The sequence below is a fragment of the Grus americana genome, chromosome 6 (genome assembly GCF_028858705.1).
Source record: "Grus americana isolate bGruAme1 chromosome 6, bGruAme1.mat, whole genome shotgun sequence".
Lineage (NCBI taxonomy): Eukaryota > Metazoa > Chordata > Aves > Gruiformes > Gruidae > Grus > Grus americana.
The window spans coordinates 26,593,575-26,618,882 of NC_072857.1; the positions used below are offsets into that span (position 1 = coordinate 26,593,575).

At 38.3% G+C, this 25,308-nt stretch overlaps 1 protein-coding gene and 1 pseudogene across 5 annotated transcripts in view; one reads left to right on the plus strand and one right to left on the minus strand.

Annotated features, from left to right (window-relative positions):
* CWC22 (CWC22 spliceosome associated protein homolog) overlaps positions 1-25,308 on the minus strand; it is a 279,751-nt gene that overhangs the window by 13,760 nt on the left and 240,683 nt on the right. Inside the window, exons 1-14 of one of the 5 annotated variants that reach the window (XM_054829282.1) lie at positions 20,447-20,524; positions 19,755-19,866; positions 16,811-16,878; positions 15,866-15,982; positions 15,473-15,727; positions 14,866-14,994; positions 12,437-12,605; positions 12,016-12,069; positions 10,947-11,082; positions 10,197-10,403; positions 10,014-10,076; positions 9,552-9,647; positions 8,187-8,268; positions 6,890-6,950 (exon numbers count right to left, since the gene is read on the minus strand). In XM_054829282.1, the coding sequence (XP_054685257.1) occupies positions 6,890-6,950; positions 8,187-8,268; positions 9,552-9,647; positions 10,014-10,076; positions 10,197-10,403; positions 10,947-11,082; positions 12,016-12,069; positions 12,437-12,605; positions 14,866-14,994; positions 15,473-15,727; positions 15,866-15,982; positions 16,811-16,878; positions 19,755-19,781 (1,464 nt within the window). In that variant the 5' untranslated portion in view covers positions 19,782-19,866; positions 20,447-20,524. Of the gene's footprint in view, positions 1-6,889; positions 6,951-8,186; positions 8,269-9,551; positions 9,648-10,013; positions 10,077-10,196; positions 10,404-10,946; positions 11,083-12,015; positions 12,070-12,436; positions 12,606-14,865; positions 14,995-15,472; positions 15,731-15,865; positions 15,983-16,810; positions 16,879-19,754; positions 19,870-20,022; positions 20,390-20,442; positions 20,525-25,308 lie in introns of those variants that run through there. The other 4 variants (XM_054829277.1, XM_054829278.1, XM_054829279.1 and 1 more) reach the window with 4 other exon arrangements.
* Positions 425-6,706, plus strand: LOC129207810 (uncharacterized; annotated as a pseudogene).

Here is a 25,308-nt window from a genome sequence, read left to right on the forward strand (position 1 = left end):
ACGGACTTTTTTTTTTTTAATTGCTAAATTATGAAAATTCAGATTGATTCAGCATCTCAGGCCCACAAAAGTCCTCCTTCAAAAGACAGAAAATCTTGAGGATGATCATCTTTCCCAGGCAGCAGCAAGCCTGTGAACTAATCATGGTGCAGTTGCCAACCCTACCAGTTGCAATGCCCTACAGTAACAAAGGAAACCGATGAATCTAAGAAATCATCAGCTTGATCAAAACATAATCATCAGCTTTAGACTATCCCACTCTATACCAGTTTCCTGGACTACAATCTCACTGAATGTCAAGTCAAAATAAATACTTGTTATCTTCAAGACTCGATGCATAAATAGCACAAGAGAGACACTGACACCCCCACTCCTCCAACTAGGGCTGTTTTGAGCAAGTGTGACACCATCCTGTAAAAATGAAAATGTGTCAAATGCATAGTTATTTCAAGAAGGTTGTGCCTACAATAACTTTTCTCTTTTCAAGTAAAAAAATAAATACCCTGTGACCCATGACCTTTGCATGGGGTAACTACATTGAGGGGCAGATATCCTTACAGAAGGGGCTCTAATTTAATTTAGCAAAGTTCCAAGCATTGCTGTATACAAGTTTAGTTCTCACCACAACCAAAAAAAGGAACAAAAGCCTGAAAGCCAATCTGGTTTAGGCACATTATGGTTGGCTGTTTTTTTGGTTGGTCGTCCCCACTCCCCTTCCTTGAGGGAGACTGGGTAACAAGGTAAGACATTTGCCTTTCTGCTCTCAGCTTGAATGATGCTAAGAACCTTTTAAAATTAAGTATTCTGTGGGAAGTAGCATCTTAAAAAAAAAAAAATCTATGTTCCTCATGTATGTTTTCCTAAAGATAGATCAATTCTCTAGCTAAGTAGTTGTCACTCCTGTCTAGATTTGCATTATTGTGAGGATCCTCGACTCTCTCTTTCAACTAAAAACATTAGAAACTGAAATGTACTCCACCAAGAACAGAGGCAACAAAAATTTCTTAAGGGAAAGCATAAAGTAAAAAGCCTGTTTCTGACATTTTAGTCGGACTTGTTTATGTGCTTTCCTCACAGTTCAGAAGCCAGAACAACTGGTAATACCATACTCCCCTAACTACAGTTTTAATTTATTTAAATTTTCTTCTTTGGTAATGCATGGGATTAATGCAGCTTTAACACAGATAATAACAGTACTTTTTTAAAAACAGAAATAGTGTGCTCTGCCAAGGCTGAACATATGCCCAAAGAAGCAACTGTAGGGCTTGTTTAGAACAGCTTCTCACCGGCTGCAGTACAGACTACAAACTTTTTCAACTTTTGATCTGCAGGCTTCAGCTGGGTCTAAAATAATGCCAAGAAAGCTAGCCTCCTCCTATTTATTGTTAAAAGGAAGAATTTCAAATATTTGAATTTCTTTTTTCCTTAAAAAAAATAATCAGAATAACACATGAGAATTAAATTCTGAGTATTTGACTACTTAAATATTACCACTTAATGCAGAAGAGCAGAACTAAGATACCAAAGTCAGTCAAATCAACAACAACAACAAGCATTGTTAAAGCTTAAGAATCCACATGGAAGAGTACGAGAGAGTTCCAATGCACAGGAGATGCATACAATTGTCTTCACATCTGAGTTACAGTAACGACATTCACAGATCTGAAAATGAGGCATGCTAGGTTAGCAAGAATCCATTTGGAACCTACTTCTCAAGTGGGGATGGATGTCAACACAAGAGATAGTAAAGTAGTAAAATGTAGAAGGTTTTCATACCTGGACAAGAATTCAGAAGACATGTCCGAAACAAAGGGGGGGAAAAAAATAAAAAAAAAGTCAGAGCCAGGAAGATAGCAATACCATTTAATCTGCTGAAGTCGTAAGAAACAGAGTAACAAAAAAACCCAAATTTAACCTGAAGAGGCTTTTAGTAATAGATTTAGGAAAAATTCTCATAATAGAACTGAAAAAAAGTTACAAGATTTCTTTTAAGAAACAGTGGTGGAACAGGAAAGGATCTACAAAACATCACACACAGAGGGATCCTAAAAATCTGTAATATAGAAGACTGTGAAAAAGGATCAGGAAGAAAATTTGTGACAAGAGAGTTTCAAAGTGGCTTTGGGACATTTATATTAAACAGACAATGTAAAACCACAGAGGAGTAATGCTTCTCCTCATTTAAGGTAACCATGACATGCCAAAAAAGGATACAGACAGAAGAAACCCAAAAGGTTACAAAAAACCACAAAAGATAACCAAGAAAGCACATTGCTTACATCTATCAAAGATTAATAAAATACAAAATAAAATTATACATTTTAGGAGATTTAATTTTTAATGACTAAAGAAGGGCCCTTTTGATACAGAAGACAGACATTGAACATGCTGGAGTCATCTACAAAAAGATTAGAAAGGGCGAGAACCAGATCAAGTGTAATCAGGAGGATTAAACTAAGACAAGGTCCAGATACAAGAAGCAGGTATTATATTTCCAAAATGCTGGAGCAAAAATAAATGAATGAAAGAGTCAAGGAAAAAAAGAAAAACTGGAAAGCTGGAAACAAAACCTAAGCTTGTGAACCTGGAAAAGTGCTGAAAGAAAAGGTGTTTTCTAGAGAAAGAAAAATGAGACACTGTAGTACGCAAACTTTTCACCCAAAAAAAGGGTGTGGGAAAAAAAATAAAAAGGACAAGGAGATGGAAATTAGTATTTTGAGGAAGGAGAATATACAGCTAGAGACTAAAAATTAACTGCATGTAAATTGGATGGGAAATGGAAGATGGATGTTTAACAGCATCATTCACTTCTGAAAAAGCAGCATTTCAGTTCATGGCAAAATGAAAAAAATGTGTTAATCTCAAGCTAGAACACAATTTTAGGCTAGTAAATAAAAAAAAAGGCTGCCAACATTCCCCTCAGTACCCGGTACTAAACTGCAATGCCAAAAAGCAGTATTATGTTGTTCTGTTCCATAGATGATCCATTTGAACCTTAATCCTCTTTCTGCCAGTCAGAGCTGTGCGACAGATCCATTACTGGTATTAAGCATACAAAACACTTGTGTTGCACAGCAGTTAACGTGACATGGTAATTTGATAATTCAACCACTGATAAAAACTACTAAATATATTCCTGAACTCAGCCCCACCAAATCACGCCAAAAGTCTCTGTAAATAAAGGTTTCTGGAACAATTAACCTGCAAGAAAGTCGTTAATACTGTATAGTTTCAAAGCTGTTCTTCATGTCTGTCTTTAGGTTTTTAAGTTGTATTTAATCGACACTTCAGTACTCAAAACCTGTGGAAAACAGTCAGTGACAAAATACCTGCTTTTCATGATAATCACCATTTGTAGTAGACGTTGGCATAGAGCTTGAGCTCTTACCTACAGGGTCTTCACCGTAAGAAACAACCAGCCATGACATTATCACCTCTACTACACAACATAAATTGCAGTTTTCTTACAAGCATAAACAAACTTTGAAGAGTCACCCAAGAGTTCAGCAAACGTTTCAGGAATTTCTCAAGGCTGGTTAAAGCTTTGAGTCATAAGGTGCAAAGAAATTATAAAGACACATCATCCTGCAATACAGGTTGCTGAAGCCTTCAGTAAGAGAGACCCAAAAAAGTGCTTTTTATGGCTCAAAAATAATCTTGTCATTTGTTTTGATAATGAAGGCAGGGGAAATCAATTTGCTAAAGGCTTCAATCAGAAGGTATGAGCTTGAAAGAATAAAAGATTATTTTCCTTGTTTAAAACCTGGTAGTTAATTCAACCAGAAATTCCTGTTGAGTGCATTCCGGTTTTTATCCACACAGACTCGAGCCCCATAAATCCTTGAATAATTTTGTCTGTGTCATGCTGTACTTTCTGCTCTCACACTGATCAGGAAACCTTGTTTTCTTCCTTTTTGCCCCCATAAACACTCCTTCAGAGCTGTAAGTCTACACAATGAGCAAGTCAAAGCTCTCACATCTCTGATTAAGGTGAGGTGAAAAGTAATGATAATTATTGGGGGGGAAAAAGAAATTGGCACAAAGAAGATGCCACATGTGATAAGACGATGCAGTTTTACAGGAGTTTTGAACCTTGAATTGTAGTAATTCCTACAACTAGTACTGAATCATAGGTTGATACTGATTTATCTCTTTAGATAGACATATACTTCCACCCACACAAAATGCCAAAAATAACACTTTTGCATTTTAAAAGCATCTCATTCATAGCAATTACAGCTGAATCATCACTACATCACCTCAGATTCCAAAATAAATTGCTACAAACTGTAATATTCAAATACATAAATTCTTATTAATCTAAATGTAGTAGTTCTCAAAGAATGCTATAAATTTTAATATTAAAAACTGTGATGCTTAGTGAATTTTGCACATTTTCCAAAGCACAAAGTGATAGCAAAGAATCTGTTGGAATGAGATGTTAACGGAACAAAGTAATATTGCCTAGAGACTTGACTAGACAGCTAGCGGGATATCGTATTTTGTCTCCTCCAATCATTTGCTCTCTAAAGAGACATGAAAGTCAGTAGCAACATTTCAGAGATTATAGTGCTGCTGGTCACACAGCTACTGTACTCTAAATTAGTTTGCATTGTATTTAATCGATTCCCAACAGTTCCGTATATATTTAATTTACTTAAGTCTCAAAACTAGATCTGGGAGTTGATCCGAGAGCTCTCCTACAAAATTAGGAATAACAGTTTTTGTTTGCAGTGCAGCAGAAAAAAATCCCAAACATGTTTGCACATTTATTTTTTGTACAGAGTAACATTCATGTATTTTTAATTTGTGATTGATAGGGGAAATATAAAGTTGCTCAAAGATGAGACAGAAATAAAGCCCTTCACAGGATTATGTAATACAAAAAAAAAAATATTTAGTAAATTAGCACCTCAAAGTATATGAAAAGTAACACTTTAAATTCATCTGTGTATGTCTGATTCTTTTGCTTTCAGTGAATCCTTCACTTACTGCAAATAAAAATAAAATAACCTGGCAGCAAATAAGTCATCAAATCCCAAAAATATCAAATAAAGTGCTGAATGAAAATCCACTTTTTTTATACACCTAAGATTCTGACTAATTGGTTGTTTTTTGGGGTTTGTTTTCTTTCTTCCCCCATTAAATCTATTTTTTCTGAGCAGATCTTGCCCACAGAATAGTTAGTAGTTGACAGAGATCACAATGGTATTAAATACCAACAGTTGAGTGGTTCTCTGAGCAGTTACCTAACAAGCAGCGTTACACAAGTTACGTCTCCATTGTATGATCTGGTACATATATTCTAGATTGTTCTCTCTATTCTTTAGAGCTGAACTGATTTGCTGGAAGACAGGATTTTTTTCTCTTTACAATTCTTCGGGTTATGCTTCACTGAGAATTATAATCCTATGCATGCTTAGTATTGCATTTCATGCACAGAATTAAAGAATTAGGTAAGAAAATACACAATCATCTGAATTCTTAGTTTACTTCCATGTAAACTGCTTAGTAACAAAATAGTACAAGAACTGAAAAAAGAATAGAAAAACCAATTTCTGATTACTAGATTAAACCAAGTTTTCAAAGAACACCTCACTGTAGCCTAGATCTCCACTTACTAGTTACTATTACGCTAATAAAGTTGCTTCTACACAGTTTCAAATAAAACAGAATAGTGATAATTAAAACCACAAGAAAACGAACAGCCCTCAAGTGCAACTCCCATGATGATAGCTTACATCTGACTGAAAAACTGTTTATATTATTAGATGAGTATTGACATTCTACCAGGATCTAGTGTAAGTACCAGCTGAAGGACAGTTTCCTTTCCTTGAAAACATACCATTTGTATTGATCTTACACATAGTGTCTGAGGACAAAACAGATATTGTCTTATGATCTCCAAAGATTACAACAAAGCAATCACTTGGGTCACAACAACCCCATGCAATGCTACAGGCTTGGGGAAGAGTGGCTGGCAAGCTGCCTGGCAGAAAAGGACCTGGGGTTATTTGTCAATAGCCAGCTGAATATGAGCCAGCAGTGTGCCCAGGTGGCCGAGGTCAACAGAATCCTGGTGCTTATCAGAAACAGGGTGGCCAGCAGGACTAGGGAAGTCATCATTGCCCTGTACTCAGTACTGGTGAGGCTGTACCTTGAGTACCGTGTTCAGTTTTGGGCCCCTCACTACAAGAAGGACATTGAGGGGCTGTGTCCAAAGAAGGGCAATGAAGCTGGTGAAGGGTCTAGAGCAGAAGTCTTATGAGGAGGGGCTGAGGGAACTGGGGTTTAGTCTGGAGAAAAGGAGACTGAGGGAAGACCTTATCACACTCTACAACTGCCTGAAGCCAGGTGGGTGTTGGTCTCTTCTCCCAGGTAAGAAGCAATAGGACATGAGGAAATGGCCTCTAGTTGTGCCAGGGGAGGTTTAGATGGGATAGCAGGAGAAAATTCTTCACCAAAAGGGTTCTCAAGCACTGGGACAGGCTGCCCAGGGAAGTGGTTGAGTCACCATCCCTGAGATATTTAAACAACATGTAAGCGTGATGCTTCTTAGGGACATGGTTTAGTGGTGGACTTGGCAGTGCTAGGTTAATTGTTGGACTTTATGATCTTAAGGGTCTTTTCCAACCTAAATGACCCTACGATTTGAACTGCTTGACAGAGGATCCAATTGCATAAGACAAATGTCTTATGAAATATGTGTCAGCCTATTTGCTCTAAAGGTTGTAAGACTCATTTTAAGGAACAACATCTGTAAGGCATCACTCTCATTCACCTGCTTGCTATACAAACTAGGTCCCAGGACAAAAGTAAGGATTCTAGATACTACCACAGTACTATTTCTTAATAATGTTTGTAACAAAAAAGAATAAGTAAGGCTTACAGTCTGACTTTCAGGAAAGTCCATCTTCAGCAATTTGTGAGCACATTCTTCAAAGTCTAAGCTGCAATAATAGAAAAAGTACTTCTCATTATCTGTGCAATATACACTATACTAAAAACATTTCAGAATTGACTGCTGGTGCTGAAACTTCAACCGTTTTGAAATAAAGTCTCTCATTAATATTCAAAAAGCAGACTGTTTTGTTGGTTTTTGGTTGTTGTGGGGTTTTTTAATAAACATTTTATATTTCATGAGTTTATATGCGAAAATTAATCCAAGGTTACTACATTTGCAGACAACCTGAAAACGAGGTGACTCGGGTCATTATTACTATTACATCATCTTACAAATCTTAGCAAAACACAAACATGAGCTCATTTTGCACATCATGAAAAACACTGAAATGCAAGCACTGTGTTTCAGCCAGTATATACCACACTCTCCTCTTTGCACTCCTGTTCTTGCATGTTGAAAGCCTTTAGCTACCAGTACCTCACCCCACCTAAGTATAAGACGAACAAACTTAAGTATAGCAAGAAAGTATTCAATGGTAACTTTGAGAAATATAGAGTGCCTTTTGTACATCTCAGTATAGTATTAATTCATTTGTCTAATGATCAATACCACAACTACATTATCTCACCACTCATGCAGGTTCAGACCTGCAGAATATTGTGGGCCATGCCTACTTTCAACAACAGAATTGAGTGGCACACAACAGATTAATCTCTCCTTTCGCCCAGGCAACACAGGAGCTATACCACCACGTTCTGATTATTTGTGCCATGTACTGCAAGGGGATTTCATTCCCAAGATGAACACAAATACAGTACGCTTCAGGGTTGGTATCTGTATACTTATTTTCCAAACAATGCAGATGGTAACAGGCCTAAGGAGTACTATGCTGCAGAATTCCTTACTCTTAGAAGTGGAGGAAGTCTACAGCACCTGTACTTTCAGAGTCACACTTTTTTTCAGAAATTCTTAAGATGCCGTATAACCTGAAGATCATTGACTTTTGTTCACTCAGAAAAGTTTTGATTACAGCAATCCTCAGAGAAAAGTCCCAATGCACTACGCAAACAACTTGAAACAAACAGGATTTATCTTAGAATGAGAATTTGGGTACCCATTTGTCAAAACAGTCTGCTTTATACAATTAGGTCAGGCTCCATAAAGAACATTTCCCTGCCTTTTTTTTTTTATTGCACACTAAAAAAAGAATTTAAAAAGAAATTCCAGTTCATCCATTTCAAAAGAACTATACTCATAGGTGGACAAACTATATTATATTTACCTTGACTGAATAGCAAGATAAATTGTACGACGGAAGGAGACCAGGTTAATTTCTGTTTTGTCATGGACAGTAACTTTCTGACCTGAGAAAAACAAACATGGTTTTGTAAAGAGCAAAACATTAAGGCAGATATATGTAATCTCTTAGAACAGCTCTATAGATTTATTAAGTCTGTAGCACACTGTATAATACATTTTCTAGAAATATTTAGGACTGTTTAGCAGGTTTATTTTTTGTTGTTACTTTTACAGAGAAAGGGAAAAAAGCTGCATTTGCTTCATTCATAACTAGCAGGTAAATATTTAGAGATACAGTTTTAAGAAAATTAAAACTGTACCTCTGAATATTTAACTCCCCTTTTAAAGGCCTTTCACATAACTTAACCACTGCAAACTCTGGGTTTAACATTTTTTGTCTACATTATTAGCACGGCATTTTCACATAATTTAACTATACAATGCTTTATGTAGCTTTCCTGATTTTAACAGGAAATTCTTTGTTTCTGTCATGTGTAGGATCTACGTTTCAGCATTCTGCAAAGTTCTGTTTTGTCCTGGAACAAGTGTAAAAGAATCCATTCCGAACCACAGCACTTCTGGGACCACCTTCATTCATGAGGTATTCACTATTCCTTCATTCTTTTAAAGTTTATTAATAGCATAAGTGATGAAAAGTTATGTGAATTCTTATACTTTTCATCAACCTGGAAGCTCTGCTCTTCTGTGAAATACTCCAGCAAACAGGTGAGGAAATCCATTCCTGGTATTCTACAAGAACAGGACTTGGCTGGCTTTTCGATTACTCACACAGCCTGCACAAACATTTCAGTTATGCTTCTCCATCAGTTTTTTTCCTGGTAATCAAATACATTCTTTGAAAATGTGTAAACACTGACTGCTTCCACTAAAGATCAAGAAAGGGGGTGAATTGAACTAAGAAGTGAGGTATAAAGGATGTAAATAGAGTTGTAAGAAAACCCATTCTGATTTTGAAAGTGACTTACAAATACAATAGAGCACTAGAAAGCATCCAGAAAGGTTGTGTCTGCTAGTTGTTAAGGAAGTGTTTTCACATTTGTTATTTTTAATGTCTTATGTTTGGCAAGGCTTTCTTGCATGAAATCGATAAGGTAAAGAACAATCAAGCAAAGTTGTTTTCTGTTTTCGGCCTGTGCTGAATGCTTCCTTTTAGGCCATTACTTTTACATTATTTGCTAGTAAACACTTAGATCTCAGAATAGTTTAAGGTGAAAACATCCCTTAACATTTGAACATTCTTAGTTGAACGAAACATGTAACAAGTTACGCTTTTCTTTCCTGTTTCACCTACAGCCAATCACTGGAAAGGTGCCAGTCATATACTTACCATCTTCATCCTCCTCTTCATCATCATCTTCATCTTCCTCACTACTTCCAGCCTCTTGATCCGCTTCAGATTCACTGTCACCTTCATCAAGAATTTCTGAAAGAGCAGTATCCCAGATTAAAGGAATACAGACCGCAGTAGTTTCATAACCAAAAAAATTTGGTCCAACACCTGAGAGTGAAAGGGTGTCTCACATGGACAACGTGGCAGAGCCATAAAAATTGGTGTATCATAACCAAATGAAAAGGTAGCTGGAGAAATAATACTGGAGAAAATAGTAGGAATACATTGGAAAGGTCTACGATGAACTGAAAGACAGTTGTTATTTGGGACACAAGTAACCAGCCATGGTTAAATAATAAAGTTTGGTAACAATAGTTGGATAAGTAAATGGTCTATAAGTAAGTGTGTAAATATCAAAGTATTATATATAAAACTGTGTATACACACACACTCCCCTACCTTTCTTCAGCATTTTGTATTTCTCTTCATTTTCCATAAAGTTTGGATCCATCTTGAAAACATCTTTAGAATAAAAGAGAATCTTTATTTAAAATACAAAATGAAGAAAACAATGAATATTTAATCTTAAATTTGTTTTCATGGGGAATGCAGTCATAGAATTATCTTCTGTTTCTAACTTACTAAGAACATCTTCTGGGTTGTAGTCATCTTCTAACGGCAACATATGAGTAAACTGATCCTCCTCTTCCACTAGATCTAATCCCTCTGGAATGATTGGATGATCCTTGAAGCCATCCTTCCGTACAGCAAACATGACTTCTATCATATACTGCACACGCACATCAATTTTAGATTCATGCAGAATGTGTCGAAGACGGTCAAAGATTGCTTTGGAAAAAGACAGAAATGTAAATGTGTACTGGTTTTGGCTGGGACAGTTAATTTTCTTCATAATAACTAGTACAGGGCTGTGTTTTAGATTTGTGCTGAAAGCAGTGTTGATAATACAGGGATGTTTTCATTATTGCTAAGCAGTGCTTACACAGAGCCAAGGCCTTTTCTGGTTCTCACACCACCCCACCAGCAAGTAGGCTGGAGGTGCACAGGGAGTTGGGAGGGGACACAGCCAGGACAGCTGACCCCAAATCACCAAAGGGATGTTCCATACCATATAACATCATGGTCTGTATATAACTGGGGAAGCTAGCGGGATGCATGATCACTGCTCAGAAATGGACTGGGCATCAGCTTTTTTTTCCCCCTCGACAGGCAGTGAGCAATTGCTCATTCTCGTCCCCATCCCACTGGGGGTGAAGTGAGCAAGCAGTTGCATGGTGCTTAGTTACCAGCCAGGGTTAAACCACAACAACATGAAAAGGATTTACTAACACAAACACCAAAGAGACAAATGTTCTGGCTAATTATACTTACCATTAATACCTCTAGGAGAAACTTCTGTTAATTTGAGCCCACTCTCTTTAATAAACCCAATTGCTACTTCAATACTGTCATCAGTAGGCCTTTCGAGCAGCAAAGTGAGCATTTCCAAACATAAAACCTCATGAGCCTATGGAAAGAATATCAGTAAAGAATTTGAATGTACAATGTTATACTATTATTACTGATTTACTTGATGAAGCAGTCCAGCCTTGGAGGGTGCCACAACACACTTAATCACACACACAAGGCAACAGTACTGGGACAAAGCTAATCAAAAGGAAGTAAAAATTTCAAATACAATTTTACAACCTGTAAAATTTTACACCAGCTTTGTAGTGAATGTGACTATGCTATTGAAATGAACAAGCAAGCAATGAAAAACAATTTGCCAACAAGAAAAAAAATAGAATGCATTTCCAAGAAGCAAATAAAACAGCACTTACATTACAGAAACTAGTTCTAAGTACATTGTGTCTATACTTAAATCATGTCTTCCAGGATCAGGCATATAAGCAAATGGCACATCTCAAATTAGTTTCCTCTTTACCAATATGCTGTATATTCCCAACGCATTCCTGAAACACTGCTTCTTGCATTATTTAAATTGGAGTATCCTGACTTCTAATACATAAAAATGTGACATAGAGCTGGATACAAATTTGATTTAGATGCAACTGAGTCTAGTTCTGCCTACAAAGATGTTTAAGTCAGATGACAGTACTGCAAGGAAGTGCTGTTTAAGATATGTAGGACAGAGCCTCACATGAAGCTTGCTTTGCATCAAGGTCTGTCTGAATACTAGCCCAAACACATTTACGAAGTCTGAGGAAGCTCTGGAGTATAAATCCAATGGTAAGCAATGATAACTGCATAGGCAATTACCAATGTCTTTTCTAAAAAGGTCCTAACAACTTACAACAGACATTAAAAGGAAACCTGAGCTCAGATTTTCAGCAGCCTTTAGAACAGTGAGAGCATCTTCACTTAGGCTACTGCTGTCTTGAAATTAAGGAAATGGCCATACAGGGTTTGGATTGAGTAGAAACATGAAGTAACATACCACATTCTGATTCATCAAGTGTGCAACAAACTTTGAAGACGTTAAACAGAGTTGCTGCAAAAGAAATAAAATAGGAAATTTTAACACATCTTATATGGAAGAAAAAAAAAATACTTTTGTGTATGCATCTCACAATCAAATTAAGTCATTAAATTAACTATTTTGGGATAGTTGAAGTGATAGTTTTTCTTTGGAAGTGTACAGTCCTAATTGTGAAAAAACTATCACAGTACCAAACCAGAATACGTTGTCAAGCTTCCATGATACTCTAATACTACTATACTTAATGTACTAGTGATAGGTCCCGACCCACAGGTCTTGGTTGTGCTCCTTCGAAGTATTTAATTTGAACACACTTGACACAAGGTTAACACCGCAGAATTACAAGTTTCAGCATGTTGCTTCCTCACATTTTACATACCTTATCATTTCTGCGATATCCTTTGCGAAAATTTAGTATCAACCTCTTGAGAATCAATTCACCAATATTTGGAAACTTTGAATTGATAATTGCCACAAGAGCTGCATAAACATGGGTAAAGATTGGAGAGGCACTCTGAGCTTGCAAAATGGATCGAGACAGCAATCCCCTGTAAAAATAGATAAGTTTAAGATTTTTCTGGTAATTAAACATTTAATGTTTTTATTGAGTACATATCACATAAAATAGTATTGTACAGTTGGAATAGTTAGAAGATACCAGATGGTCATTTTCAAACCATTGTTTACCATGCCACAAAAGGAGTTTTGCAAGATACATTGCCCAAATGTGTCTGAGCCAAGAAATTTTTAAACTGATACCTTATCTTTCATTAAATATTGTTCTTATTAGAACTACATTTGGAAGTGATAAGCATGTAAAAAGTCTTCATCTTGTATCCTGCAATTATACCTCTTTAACGTCAATGCAGGCTCTTCTTAGCTTTGAAATCTGCGATTGTGCTGTTTCTTTTCCTCAGTTGAAAAAACAAAATCCTGTTTGTGACTGAAAAAATATCTGCTCTGTAACTGTTTATGAAAAACATAGAATTGTGATCTAGTATCATGATAATTTAAACAAGCAAAATTCTAAGGAATAAAAATCACAATTCCATAAAAGGTTCCTAAAAAATAAAGATGGACCTAGAAGTAACAAAACAGAATGTTCAGCAAAACTAGAATGGGCAAAGTAATGCTTTTCAGTGTTTTTCTCAAATGAAACTGCATATTTTCAACATAATAATGTTTTGTAAATGAAAACTGATAACAAAAGACTATACTTAGAGCCTAAATGAATGTCAACACAAGGCTCATGAGATAATTGTTCTTTTATTGTACTAACAGCCTCTCTCACATTTTTATCAAGACTAAAGTTTGAAAAGAATCTGAGACTCCCACCCTCAGTATACTAGAGCATTAGAAAAAGCAAAACTGAAATTGACTTTTGCTGTATTACTCCACTACGAATGTGGGCAGGGAGGAGGGGACAGGGAAACCCCACCAAACGTGAATTGTCAAAGGCCACACTAGTGTAAAACTCTATCTTCTCTGTGGTCTGTTGAAATCCTCCCGAAAAACTCCTAAATGGTACTAAGTACAAATTGCACAAGGATCTTATTCCTACTTACTTTGGAGCTGACAAATGGAATAGAACTCATTTCATACAAGTGCACAGAAACAGAATGTTTCATTTTGAAACTATTAGTTACTTCTCACAAACTGAAATTGGTCTGGTTCAGATCCTATTTACCCTCTAGACAGAAAATTCAGAAAAGCACTTAACAGCTAGGTAAAACTTTATGTCATTAATTTTATATGCACCTTTGTGCAAAATTGGAAGTAAAAATGAACTGTGAGAAGGGAAATGGTGTCATTTTCCATGTAAATTATTTTGAAATGTATAGGCTTCTAAGGCACACACAAAAACTTTCAGACAAATGTATTCTAAAAAACATGCAATAAGCTCATTTTTAAACTAAAATATTACTGCTTGTATGAAAATGAAGTTCTGGGGACATGAAATGCAGGCAAGTAAAAAGTAGCTCTACAACAGACTATTCAAGACTTCATTATTACTTTTAACAGAAATCACATTTAGGAACCACTTGCTCACTCTCCAGATTTTACTTCATTCTCTTCTGTTATTTTTATGCTATTTGCAGGATTCTGATCTTCCCATCAGATATGACATACATGAAAGTAACATATTCCTTAGCTACAACCTCCTCAAATAACAGTGATTAAGTTGTGACAAAAAAAAGTGTTGCTATCTGCTTAAAATGTAACAGAATTATTTCTGGGTATTTTGTTCGGAGGGGGGTTTTTTGGTGGTGGTGATTTGGTTTTGCTCATTAAAATGCCAGCCTATCTAAGAAACCCATACTCTTTTAGGCTAGCATATTTAACCTCTATTGACATGAAAATTAAGCCAGTCAAGTCATCACACAGTATTTGTACTGAGCTCAAATAGCATTACAACAATAAACAATGCAGCCATATAACAGTAGTAAAACTTGTTTTGCTAAATACTGGCTACAAATATTATTTGTCCCACAGAAAAAAATCCCATAATACAAGAGTAAATATCCAGAGACACCTATAAATTACAAGTCATTCAAGTAAAATGTGTAGGTAAAACCTTTAAGAAAAGGAAAAATATACCATCCGTTGCACTCTTATTCCTCCAAGCGTACAATCCCTTCCCCGTTGGCCCCTTCCCCAAGTAGGGGACCACTCTGCATAGGACAATATAGCCTATGGTTAATTTTACATCTGACTAGCATCCATACACTGCACATAGCACTCTGATGTACACATGAACAGTATATTAGCAGAAAAGCAGAAGAATTGTTTTAAAATACTAAGACTTACCTTCCCCGAACAATATTTTCCTGCAGGAGCTCATGAATGATGTTTTCTATATTAGAAACGTTCACTTTATTGACAAGACCATTGATCGATTTCTTCAAGGCTTCCCAACTCATCCTCTGATATGCCAAGCTATTACAAAGGTATCACAAATTATTAATGCATAAATTTGAGGTAGCACCAAGTGATTTTATATATATATAGATGAAAACATGAATAAGTTGTAAAGAGTACAATAGGTAAGAGAATATTCACTGCATAAATTTGAAGACTAGTTCACAATTATACATTTAACTACTAGGAAATCACTGAACCAACATGATATACAAAAACGTAGTTCTCCAGATATGATATAACCCAGTATGTTCTGGTTTTGAAGATATTCCAAAAAAATCCCTTGTTATGTTCTGTATCCCACTTTTCTATTTAGACTTTGCAGCAGAAGCAGGTACAGTCATAATCTGATTCTCTTACCCTTCTTCTGATAAAAATATACCTTCAAAAGAATGATCACAGCCCTCAAAAGGTATCCCATGTTCACCAACATTCACTAAAACCCTTTACTGTTTTGCTTCTCAGTCAAAATTCTAATATGTTACTTTCAACTCACCTATTTTTATCAGTGATTTGCTCTTGCATCATCCTGAGCTTGGCAGGTGGAATATATGCACCACCTGTGCGAGTAAGGATTGGATCCACTTCTTCTTTCTTCTTCTTTGAAGTGGTCTCATCATGAGCAAGTGAGCTCTGGACTGACGACCTCTCTGGACTCCTACGATCAGGTGATGAGTATCTTCTCTGCTTCCTTCGATCAGATTCTCTCTCCTCCCATTTTTCATGGTGTCTCTCTCTCCCCCTTTCCAACCTTCTAAAAAAAAAAAAAAACCCACCAAAAAACAAAACACACCACACAGCACTAAAACACTCAAGGGTTCGTGAAAAGTTTTCACATTTCATTGTTTTAAATTAATATTTTATTACTGATTAAGAAAAGGCTTGATACCTTCCATCTGAAGTTCTGTCATCATAGTATTCCCTTCTTGAATATTCCTGATCATATCGGCTGTCATCAGAGTACCTTCTCCTTCTGGGAGATGGAGATCTGTCACACTCTATATCCCTATTTGCAACACAAGACACAAAATTCTTAGTAATAGTCTTAGAAAAGCAATGCTATTAATTGCTATGTGCAATACAATGTTACGTATATAGTAACTGTTCCACTTCTACAAACTGAGTTTCAATATACACATCATTCAAATAGAAGATACTTGTAGAATAATTTGTTGTCAGCAAAAAAAAATAAAAAAATCAAAAGCAGCACTGTAAAAGGAAGCTCCTCCTAGACCTTAAAATTAAATACTAAATGGCAATAACATCAAATACCAAAGGTAAATTCAACACCGTTGAGTGTTCCTTGGAACATATGCATTTGTTTCACCTACTTTTGCCTGTGTAGCATGAAACAGAATAGACACTATTAGCTAAAAAAAAGATACTGTGTTTAGTACAAGAGGTTTCATTCTATTTAAAATGTAAAAAAAAAAGGTAGCAAACTGGTCACAGTTCATCTCATGCCTTGGCAGACTGCACTTCAAATGATATTTCTCCACCTCCCACTGGCATCAATAATCTTGCTCTAAAGTGACAATTGTGGTATCACCAATATGCAAGTCCAAGCAAAAAGCTGGCATCTAATTTTCATTTTCAAGTCCCATGACAATTTAACTGCATGCTAAGGATTTTCTTAAGATTTAGTTTTAATAACAAATCTATTCAACTACCCCTGTATTGACGTTCACGTATTTTATTAAGCCTACACTTATTTTTCACTGCTCACTTATGATAATATATAAAAAGAAACAGAACCAGATTTTTTTCTTTTATCTAACTCATTATGCAAGGTATATATACAGAATTAAAGGGTATTACTATCAAATCATTCTACCTGTCTTCTGGAGACAAACTTCTTTGGCGTGAACTGTAGTTTTCCTTCCTTTCGTAGCTGGAACCATGCTTTAAGAAAACAGAAAGAAAAATCAAGCTCCAGCATTATATGTTAATTACTGTCAGCACACATATCTTGACATCAAAGAGTTCCATGCCTTTGATTCCCTACTCCTTCAGGGTCATCAAATAAAGCTAATGGCAGTCAGTTATGACGAGGAGAGCTGGTTCTAAATAACAAGTACTGAAGCAGCTGGACTCCCTGCTACAGGATGCTGCAGATGCCAAATGCTTACATGGGTTCAAGAGACTGGATAAACACTGAAAAAAAATTCACATGGGTTACCAAAGGAATTATCTGGCTCGGGAAGTTGCAAATAGGCAGAGACTGGGAGAGTATGTGTGCAAGTACTTTTATGGTTGCCCTATTCCTAAACTTTTCAGCTATCCACTGCTCCTGGAGACTAGAATAGACAAACCTTCCGTCTGCCTTTTCTGCTTCCTTCTCCCATATGCCGGTTTACACTTTGTTGCATCACATGCAGTACTATTAACAGAATTCTACCATTTCTTGTTTAAAGAGTGTCCTTCCTCTCTCCTAAAGATCCCCTTTATTGCATTTTTTTCATTACCTCCCTCCTCTCTACTAAGGATTTATTCTCTCATGAGTCATTTCTAGCTTCTACATTCTAAACATCTAAGTTACGCTGTTCCACTTGACACATCCTGGAAGTAAATTTCATTCTAGATTTTTGAAATATAAGTTTATAGGATTGCTTAAGGGGTAAACACATAGTTCACAGCAAATTCTGTGGTCTGAACCATGACATATAAAATTATGGAGTCATATACAAAAATAGGAGTATGACAGCATCTACAACGCACACAGAAAGACATGAACCTCATCACGATGTTTCAAAACTACTTTGGTACAACTAAGAAGCAGCTTTTATGACCTCTATACTTTCATTGTAAGGGCCATCTCTTCCCTTAAAATATTATTTCATTTTTTCAGAACCACAATCTCATGTTATCAGCTGTGAAATAAGTAACACTTCACCTTGATGCAGAAACTCAACACAAGGATGTGCTAATGCACCTTGACTGAACTATTTTGCAGAAATATTCATCTCATCAGTTGAGGTGGCATTCTATCCATTAACATGCTGGCACAGTAGTTTTTGCCCCACCAAAGAACCAGTTAAAACTGCTGGGTTAGGAATACAATGACACCTCCTGCACAAACAGACCCTGATGGACAGTTATACCCAATGATGTCCAAAAACTTAATTAGAAAGAAAGTAGCTTTACTAAATAGCAAGTGTGGCGTTTACAATGAGCTGTGCAAGTAAAATCAACATTGACTGAGGCTTCCTAAAGAAATAATAGCAACAAAAAGATTACGAGCATCATCCTATCAACAGGCCGATGAAGCTGACTTGCTATCACTCAAATTGTGTGTGTGTGTATTTACATGTAAATATATGTATTTATATTTTTGAGGCCATTATAACATATCCTAGAATACAGTCTTCTCTAGGGTATGTTTCTAATGCTGTGTTAAAATTATTCCCTTATTATTATCTTGCCTGAACCAAGACAATTGTACAAAACAAATGCATTGCAGCACTTACTGGGAGTATGCATCTGTACAGAACATCCATCTGACAATTTAATTCTAGAGCATAGAGCAGATCATAATAATACCATATAGCAGATCACTGAAATCATTCAAGGTTTAAAAAAAAATCCTTAAGTTGTTGGGGTTTTTTTCCCAAAATAATATAATGCAAGACTGTATCCTAAGCTTCCAAGAAACCAGTAATAAAATTCTTTCAAAAACACAGAACAGTTACTGTATTTGAATAATATTTAGCAGATGGGAAGAGGTGGGTCTTTTTCCATTGATGATCCATTCTCATGAGTTCTACATCATCTGCCTTTGCCCAAGCAGACCCAAAAAGACAAGTGTTAACAGAAATAAAACAGTGTTACAGATGTCTCTGTATTTGGCAGTTCTCATGTCTCCTTGCAAAAAGAGCTATGTTTGCTGAAGAACTTGTCACTCTCCGCTCTTTGTGACCAGGCTTTCTGCCACAAGTTAGTCATCTTCCTTGTCCATTTTGATTAAAATTATTAACAGAAAGTGTCCAAACAGTGCGCTTTCACTAATTGGCTTATTTTGACAGATGAAGGAACACTACCACAACCACCAGACTGGGAAGATATGAGAAGATATCAAACTACCCCTCAAGCATCCCTATTAAAACACACTTCAGTCAGAAGAGCTGGAACCAAAAGAGTGAAGAAGCCTATGCAGGGTTGACCTCTAGAAACACAGGCAGAGAAATTTCACAGATTTGAGACAGCGTATCAGAGGATTATTGTTCCACTAACCTGTCCCAAATTTAGTGTACTTTACAAAGGTGGTATTTCTAAATCATCATCTTAGGAGAGTAATTTTAAACCAAATTTTTCCTTCTTGCATTCCTAAAAAAAAATAAATCCATTCTTATCCATTCAGAAATATACCACACAGCTTTTAAAAGGGAAAGCTTTAACTTTCTCTGTAAGACATACAGTTCCCACATTAACTGCTACTTCCTGCCTCTATCTTTTCATCTTTACATCGATGTTCATTTTTCAACACCTCTTTTCTCCATTCCTCCACTGGCTTATGTTCTTTGTTGAGCCATCATTCAGTCAGTCACTTTTCACCAATTACTTAATCACTGTATGCTAATAATGTTCAGAACTTCCATTGTTAGGACAATAAGTATTAGAAACAATAGTAATTGACTTCATAGTAATATTTTTCTTGTAAACAGCTGCTGTCAAGTATGGATAGTTTGCTTGACATTCAGGAAGTTTTATTTACCACATCAACTGCACACCAGTAATAAAGAAATAATCAAACCCCACAACTTAGGTTTAAGAACACTTACATTTACTTGTGTCACCCTGCTCTTCATCTTGACTTTCTACTTCTTATGAAGTTCTGAATGTGCAGCAGTAAGACAATCCAAAATGGAGTTCAGCATATGAAAACCATTTCATCTATAACACAGAGAAGACAATAAAAAACCTTTCTATTGCACACAGCGCAGGGACCTGTGGTTTTGATTTGTTCTTTAAAGCTACGCTTGCGTAACTCCTTAAAACAAAACAAGCAGCCCCATCCCCCTCCAAGCCAGCCAGACCCCTGACGGTTACCCAGCACCTGCCGCGGGAGACACAGGCTGTAAAACGGCAGCGTGGAGCTGACCGGCACCACCGCCGCGGCCACTCGGCACAGCCAGCCCACAGACCGGGGTCCAGGTAGCGGCAGGGGAAGCCGAGGCCCTGCTCACAGGCCCCGCCACAGGGCGCCCGGGCCCGGCCCCGGCCGCCCACCGAGCTCTCCGCGGGGCTGCGCAACCGCCCGACCCGGTTCCCCCGCCCGCTGCTGAGCTACGACCGGAGAGGGGAGGCCGCGACCACCCAACCGCGGGCGGACCCGCCGGCGAGCGGCGCCCAGGGTCTCCCCCCACTCCCGGGAGGAAGGCGGGAAGGGGAGAAGGGAGACCGGCCGCCCCGCCCGCGGGAGAGCGGGCTGCCACCCACCGACCCACCGCGGCCCGCCCAGCTCCGCACCTACCGCCCGCCGCCGCGCACCGACAGAAACACCGTCACTTCCGATGGAACGCGGCGCACAATGAGCGCGCCGAGCTCAGGCCCCGCCCAGGCGTTGGGCGAGCGCACGCAGCTCCGCGAGCACCGCAGGGGAAGCGCGAGATTTTGGCCGCGCGGGCACCGCTGCGCGACGGGAAACGTAGTTCGGCGGCGGCCGCAGCGCCCGGCCGCCATCTTGCGGTCCCGGCTGCGGCCCCGGCCGTGCCATTGCCTTCGAGTCTGTTAATTAGAGCGGACGTGTTTGTAGGGGTTGTTGCAGGGGAAGAAAAACCCGGCAGGAAATAAGGCAGTAAAGTGACTCCTAAGTGAGCAGCTTTACAGCAGGCGTATTACTCCTTCGAGCTCACCCCGTGCTTCTCTAGTGCCGACTTTTCTCAGGTGACACATCTCAGAAAAAACAGCCCCGTTGGTACCAAGTGTACGGGGCTCCTGGCAGAAACACAGGTCACAGCAAACAAGCACTCAACTCACTTCCCTTAAGGAAGAGAAGCTGTCCAAAATCTTCCAGCATCTCTGTAAAATTTAGTGAATTTACTGAATGAATTTAGCACACCTGCCCCTTAAATACCACCTGTGGCACACACTTCTGTCACTTACAATGAGGTGCTGGTTAAACATTCCCTGAAATACATCCAGGACATACATAACCCATTGTACCATCTTGCGAGTTACAACACTGTTGGGATACCTGCTTATTGGCGGGGGGGGAGGTGCGCACCTCTAAAAGTTTGCCGTAATTTAGCACCACTGATTCACGCTAACAAAGGGCCTGTGGCTTGTTATAGGCACAAATTTGTTTGGATTGAAGACCATAATTCAATGCACAGGGAGGGGAAAAAAGAAGAAAATGCTATGTAAGGCCTTAAAATGCTTATAGTTCATTTTCAGCTCTTGTGAAATAATGAAAATAATCTCTTAGAGGACACAGCAGATCAGGGTCAGAAAGGCATTAATTCAGCCAAAGGCCAGATGGTTCTCGCAGGGACATCTGTACCAGAGCCGTGTGGCAGCACTGCTGCGCTACAGACCGCCGGCATCCACATCCGAGTCCCTGTGCGTGCCTGTGTAGTGGGACACGGGATTTGCTGAGGGGAAGAAGGTGGCAATGAGGTGGGAGCAATGCTGGAAAAATGCTGCTTGCAATTTCCTCTTTCAAACAGAAGGGAGAAACGCATCAGCAGCAGAGTAATTCTGATGAGCCATAGTGTACGTTGGCCTTATGCTGACTCACAGCCAAAAATACAGTGTTATCTGCTAATGCATGCCCTGTGTTCCTCCCACAGCTGAAATTTGCTCAGCTATGATATTCATAGACCAATCCTTAAGATTGTTTCTGGGGAGCCACAGGTATTTGTCTGCAGCACCCCTGCAAGGACCAGGGCGTGAAAGCATGTCATTTTACTTGTCTTAGTCATGTTCCCCCTTCCCCTCCTGTGAGAACCGCACCCTCAATCATGCACTCTGGTTGTGGCAGTGGGAAAGGGCTCCTTTACTTTCTCACAACTAGGTACTGTCAAGAGGGAGGTGCCTTCCGCAGTGCTGTAGAGTCCTTGTCCTGTCTCAAGCCCCTGGGGCAGCTCAGGTGGCCCAGAATCTGGGGGACTCCTGGTATCTGGGGACCTCCTGGTTGTGCCTCGGGTCACGTAGCCTTCCTCTGCCACATGTTTTGCAGCCCCAATGCACTGCCTTGGTCCTCCGGGTTGGTAAGCCAATCTGAATGAGTTTTTAGTGGCTGTGGTCCTAAAACCTGCAAAACTCAAGTCCTCCCTAGCAGTTTGTAAAGCAGGAAGGGACTGGATAGCCAAACCACTCACTTCAGGTGCAGATTGACTACGGTAAGGGCTTAATCTCCCCTTTGCATTGTGATGCTGGCCAGTCTCACGTGCCAGACATCAGCATGGGGAAACATAGGGAAAAAAAAGCAGAGATGCATTATTTCCTGAAGCAACAGGAAAATGTTACTGAAACGTTGCAGAAAACTAGCTCATTCAATATACCACAAAGTATGGAATAAACAGTGAAATCAAAATGGTGAACTAAAGAAAGCAAAATGAAGACATTTCATTAAAAAAAAACCCTAGATTTTGAAATTTATGACTCATAGTTCTGTGAGAAAACTCATGTAAAGTAGAAGTCCTATTCAGTGTTTATTTTTGAGGAAAATACCTTCAATACAGAGTTACTAGAAATCTTCCACTGACTTATTCTGCAAGATTTATTGCTTAGGCTACAAATTTTAAGCTCTACACTTTTTTGGAAAGCATAGTTCTCAGCATCTTCTTGTTACTTTCTAAAAATTATTTACTGTCAGGAATCCCAGAATTTTTTTCTTGTTCACAACAGCTCACGCTTATGTGCAATTGCTGGGATAGCTAACATTTTTAAAATGACCTTTCAGGACACTGATTTGCTTCCTTTATTATTTAGCAGTCTCATTCTTCTGTTAGCACTTGATGTATACCCCTGTGAGTCAGTTCTCATTGTGGGAATGAGGCTTCTGCTTTTGGAGGATTGAGATGTTGATTAAAAAAGGTAGTTACTGAAAGGATGGGGATATTTGTTACTCTTAATAACAAGAAAACTTTAATTTGTACATGCTCTGAAAGATTTGTCATTGCTTAAATATATGTGTATAGAACACTAGATGAGAGTATTAAAATTTAGTTGTGCTTACACGTTTAATACTTCACATTTTATTAATTCTCAGCAGTACGGAAATACAGTGTTTCTTTTGTGAGAATTCTCTTGGGACAAGGGTATTTTTACTGAAATAAGATGTTTTTAAATCCCAGTGATTTAAAAACCACCTCCTCGTTGCGCCCTGTGTATTGCTTGGCAAAGTCAGGACTACAGCATCCTCTGTATCCCGTTCTTGCTTGAAGTGAAGTGAGGGGCTGGTGAATTTGCAGAGCTGGGGCCTAACAGCTGTGATATTGTAAACACCATGGGCTTAGCATGATGACTTTGACTGAGACCTTATTGCTAATGGAATTTTTTTTACATTTGATTTGCTTATTTCCTAAGGGTAAAGGATAAACTTAGCTATATAGCTTGTAATTGTTACCATAATTATGCTTCACTTTAAATAGGGCTTGATTCTACCACCAGGTTCTGTCTTGCAGATGATTACCAGTGACACTAGGACAAAATATCACTAACCAGATGTTCTCAAAAGCTATAATTTAAAAGAACCATTGCTCCCAAACATTTATGCTCACATTGAGTATATATTAGTAAATATGAGTCTGGGATTTATTTTTTTATTCAAATATAGGAAAATGTTTTAATCATGATAACTTTCATGTAGTCATACCATATAGTTAAAATTCAGATCCAGCATTTCATCCAGCAAAAGTAAATGAATGCCATTAAGACGACACTGTCACTGAAGAAATACTGGTTTTCATGAACATATCTAGTTGGCTTACAAAATATGTAAAGGAGAGAATAGATGAAGTACATCATAATCAAATAATTGTTTTGACGTATTGTTAGTATTTGTTTCCATTCTGCTGTCATCTGTTCTCAGCATTCCTAAAATGATGCTACCTCTTTTCTTTTGGACATGCACATCTCTGTTTTAGTAGGGTCACTAGTAGTAATGAGTGCCACATACAAAACACACACATCTCCTTTTAATATAACAAGAGGAGAGTTTGGCTCAAACTCATGCCTAAGAAGTTATTTACTACCGTTTTAGAGCCTACAATCCAAATTCCTGACCATTTCTGCAGATGGCATTTTCCTGATTTGCAAAGCACATGCTTTCCTGCAACATCAGTGCCCTACTTTTCCTCCCTCCTTCTCACCTGTCACTCACTTTCCCACCACACCTTTGTCATACTGCCTGCCTGTCCTTTGCTTTTTCTCTTGTAAACTTTCAATTAAGAACAGCTTCTGAAGAGCAGCTCTGGTTTCTGTTCTCTGAAAGTGTGAATCTTGGGGGGGAACAGGCTGTTCGGCACCAGTTGTACTGCTTTCTGAGGAATGCTGCTTATGGCCTGCCACAAGAGATTGCAGGTCTTAGGGAGGGAATCCCTAGATGCTAAACGTGCTCTTACACCAAGGAAAGAAATGTGTGCCCTTACTCTACAAAAATTCCCAGTTTTCTACTTGTGAAAGAAGTTTACTCTTATATTGTATTTATCAGGTTACCTGGAGCTTTTTGTTTGTTTGGGGATTTTTTTTAAATTATATAAAATATTAGGTGGGTAAAAGACTCATTTTATTCCATTAAACTATATAGCTGCAATCATAGAAACTGTTGATGATGCAATAAATACATTTCTAAGATTACGCATGGGTCAGGGTCCTTCGTGGGTACTTCAGTGACTCAGGTAACTTGAAAGGGCAATCGCTTGGCTCTGCACCTTGCCCCGAGAGCGCTCAAAGCATTCAGAGCCCCGTTTTTTTTCTTTCAATGCCAAAACAAGCAAACACTCTCAGAGCTCCTTTCTCTTTAGGTCAGATGACTCATAGTTTTTATAGCTACTCTTTCATTCCACTGCTTCATTTAGGCAGAAGAAGGACACAAGACAAAGAATTCTGCGTACTTCAGTTTTCTTCAAGCAGGAATCCAGCTTCCTGCTTTATAAAGGCTTGTTTCTTATGCCCTGCTCAGGGAAATGACTTGCCTTTTCCCCCACTTCTTCCCTAACTGTTCTTAAGTTACGTGTTCCCTGATCCTTAATGATACCATATTCCTGGCTGTTGGAATGGAATAGCTTATTTTCTCCTTGCCCATATAATTTCTGTTCAGGACTCCTGAGTTGTTTTTCCAGTTTTGCCAATGACTTGCTGCAATACATTGGGCTAATTGCTAATCTT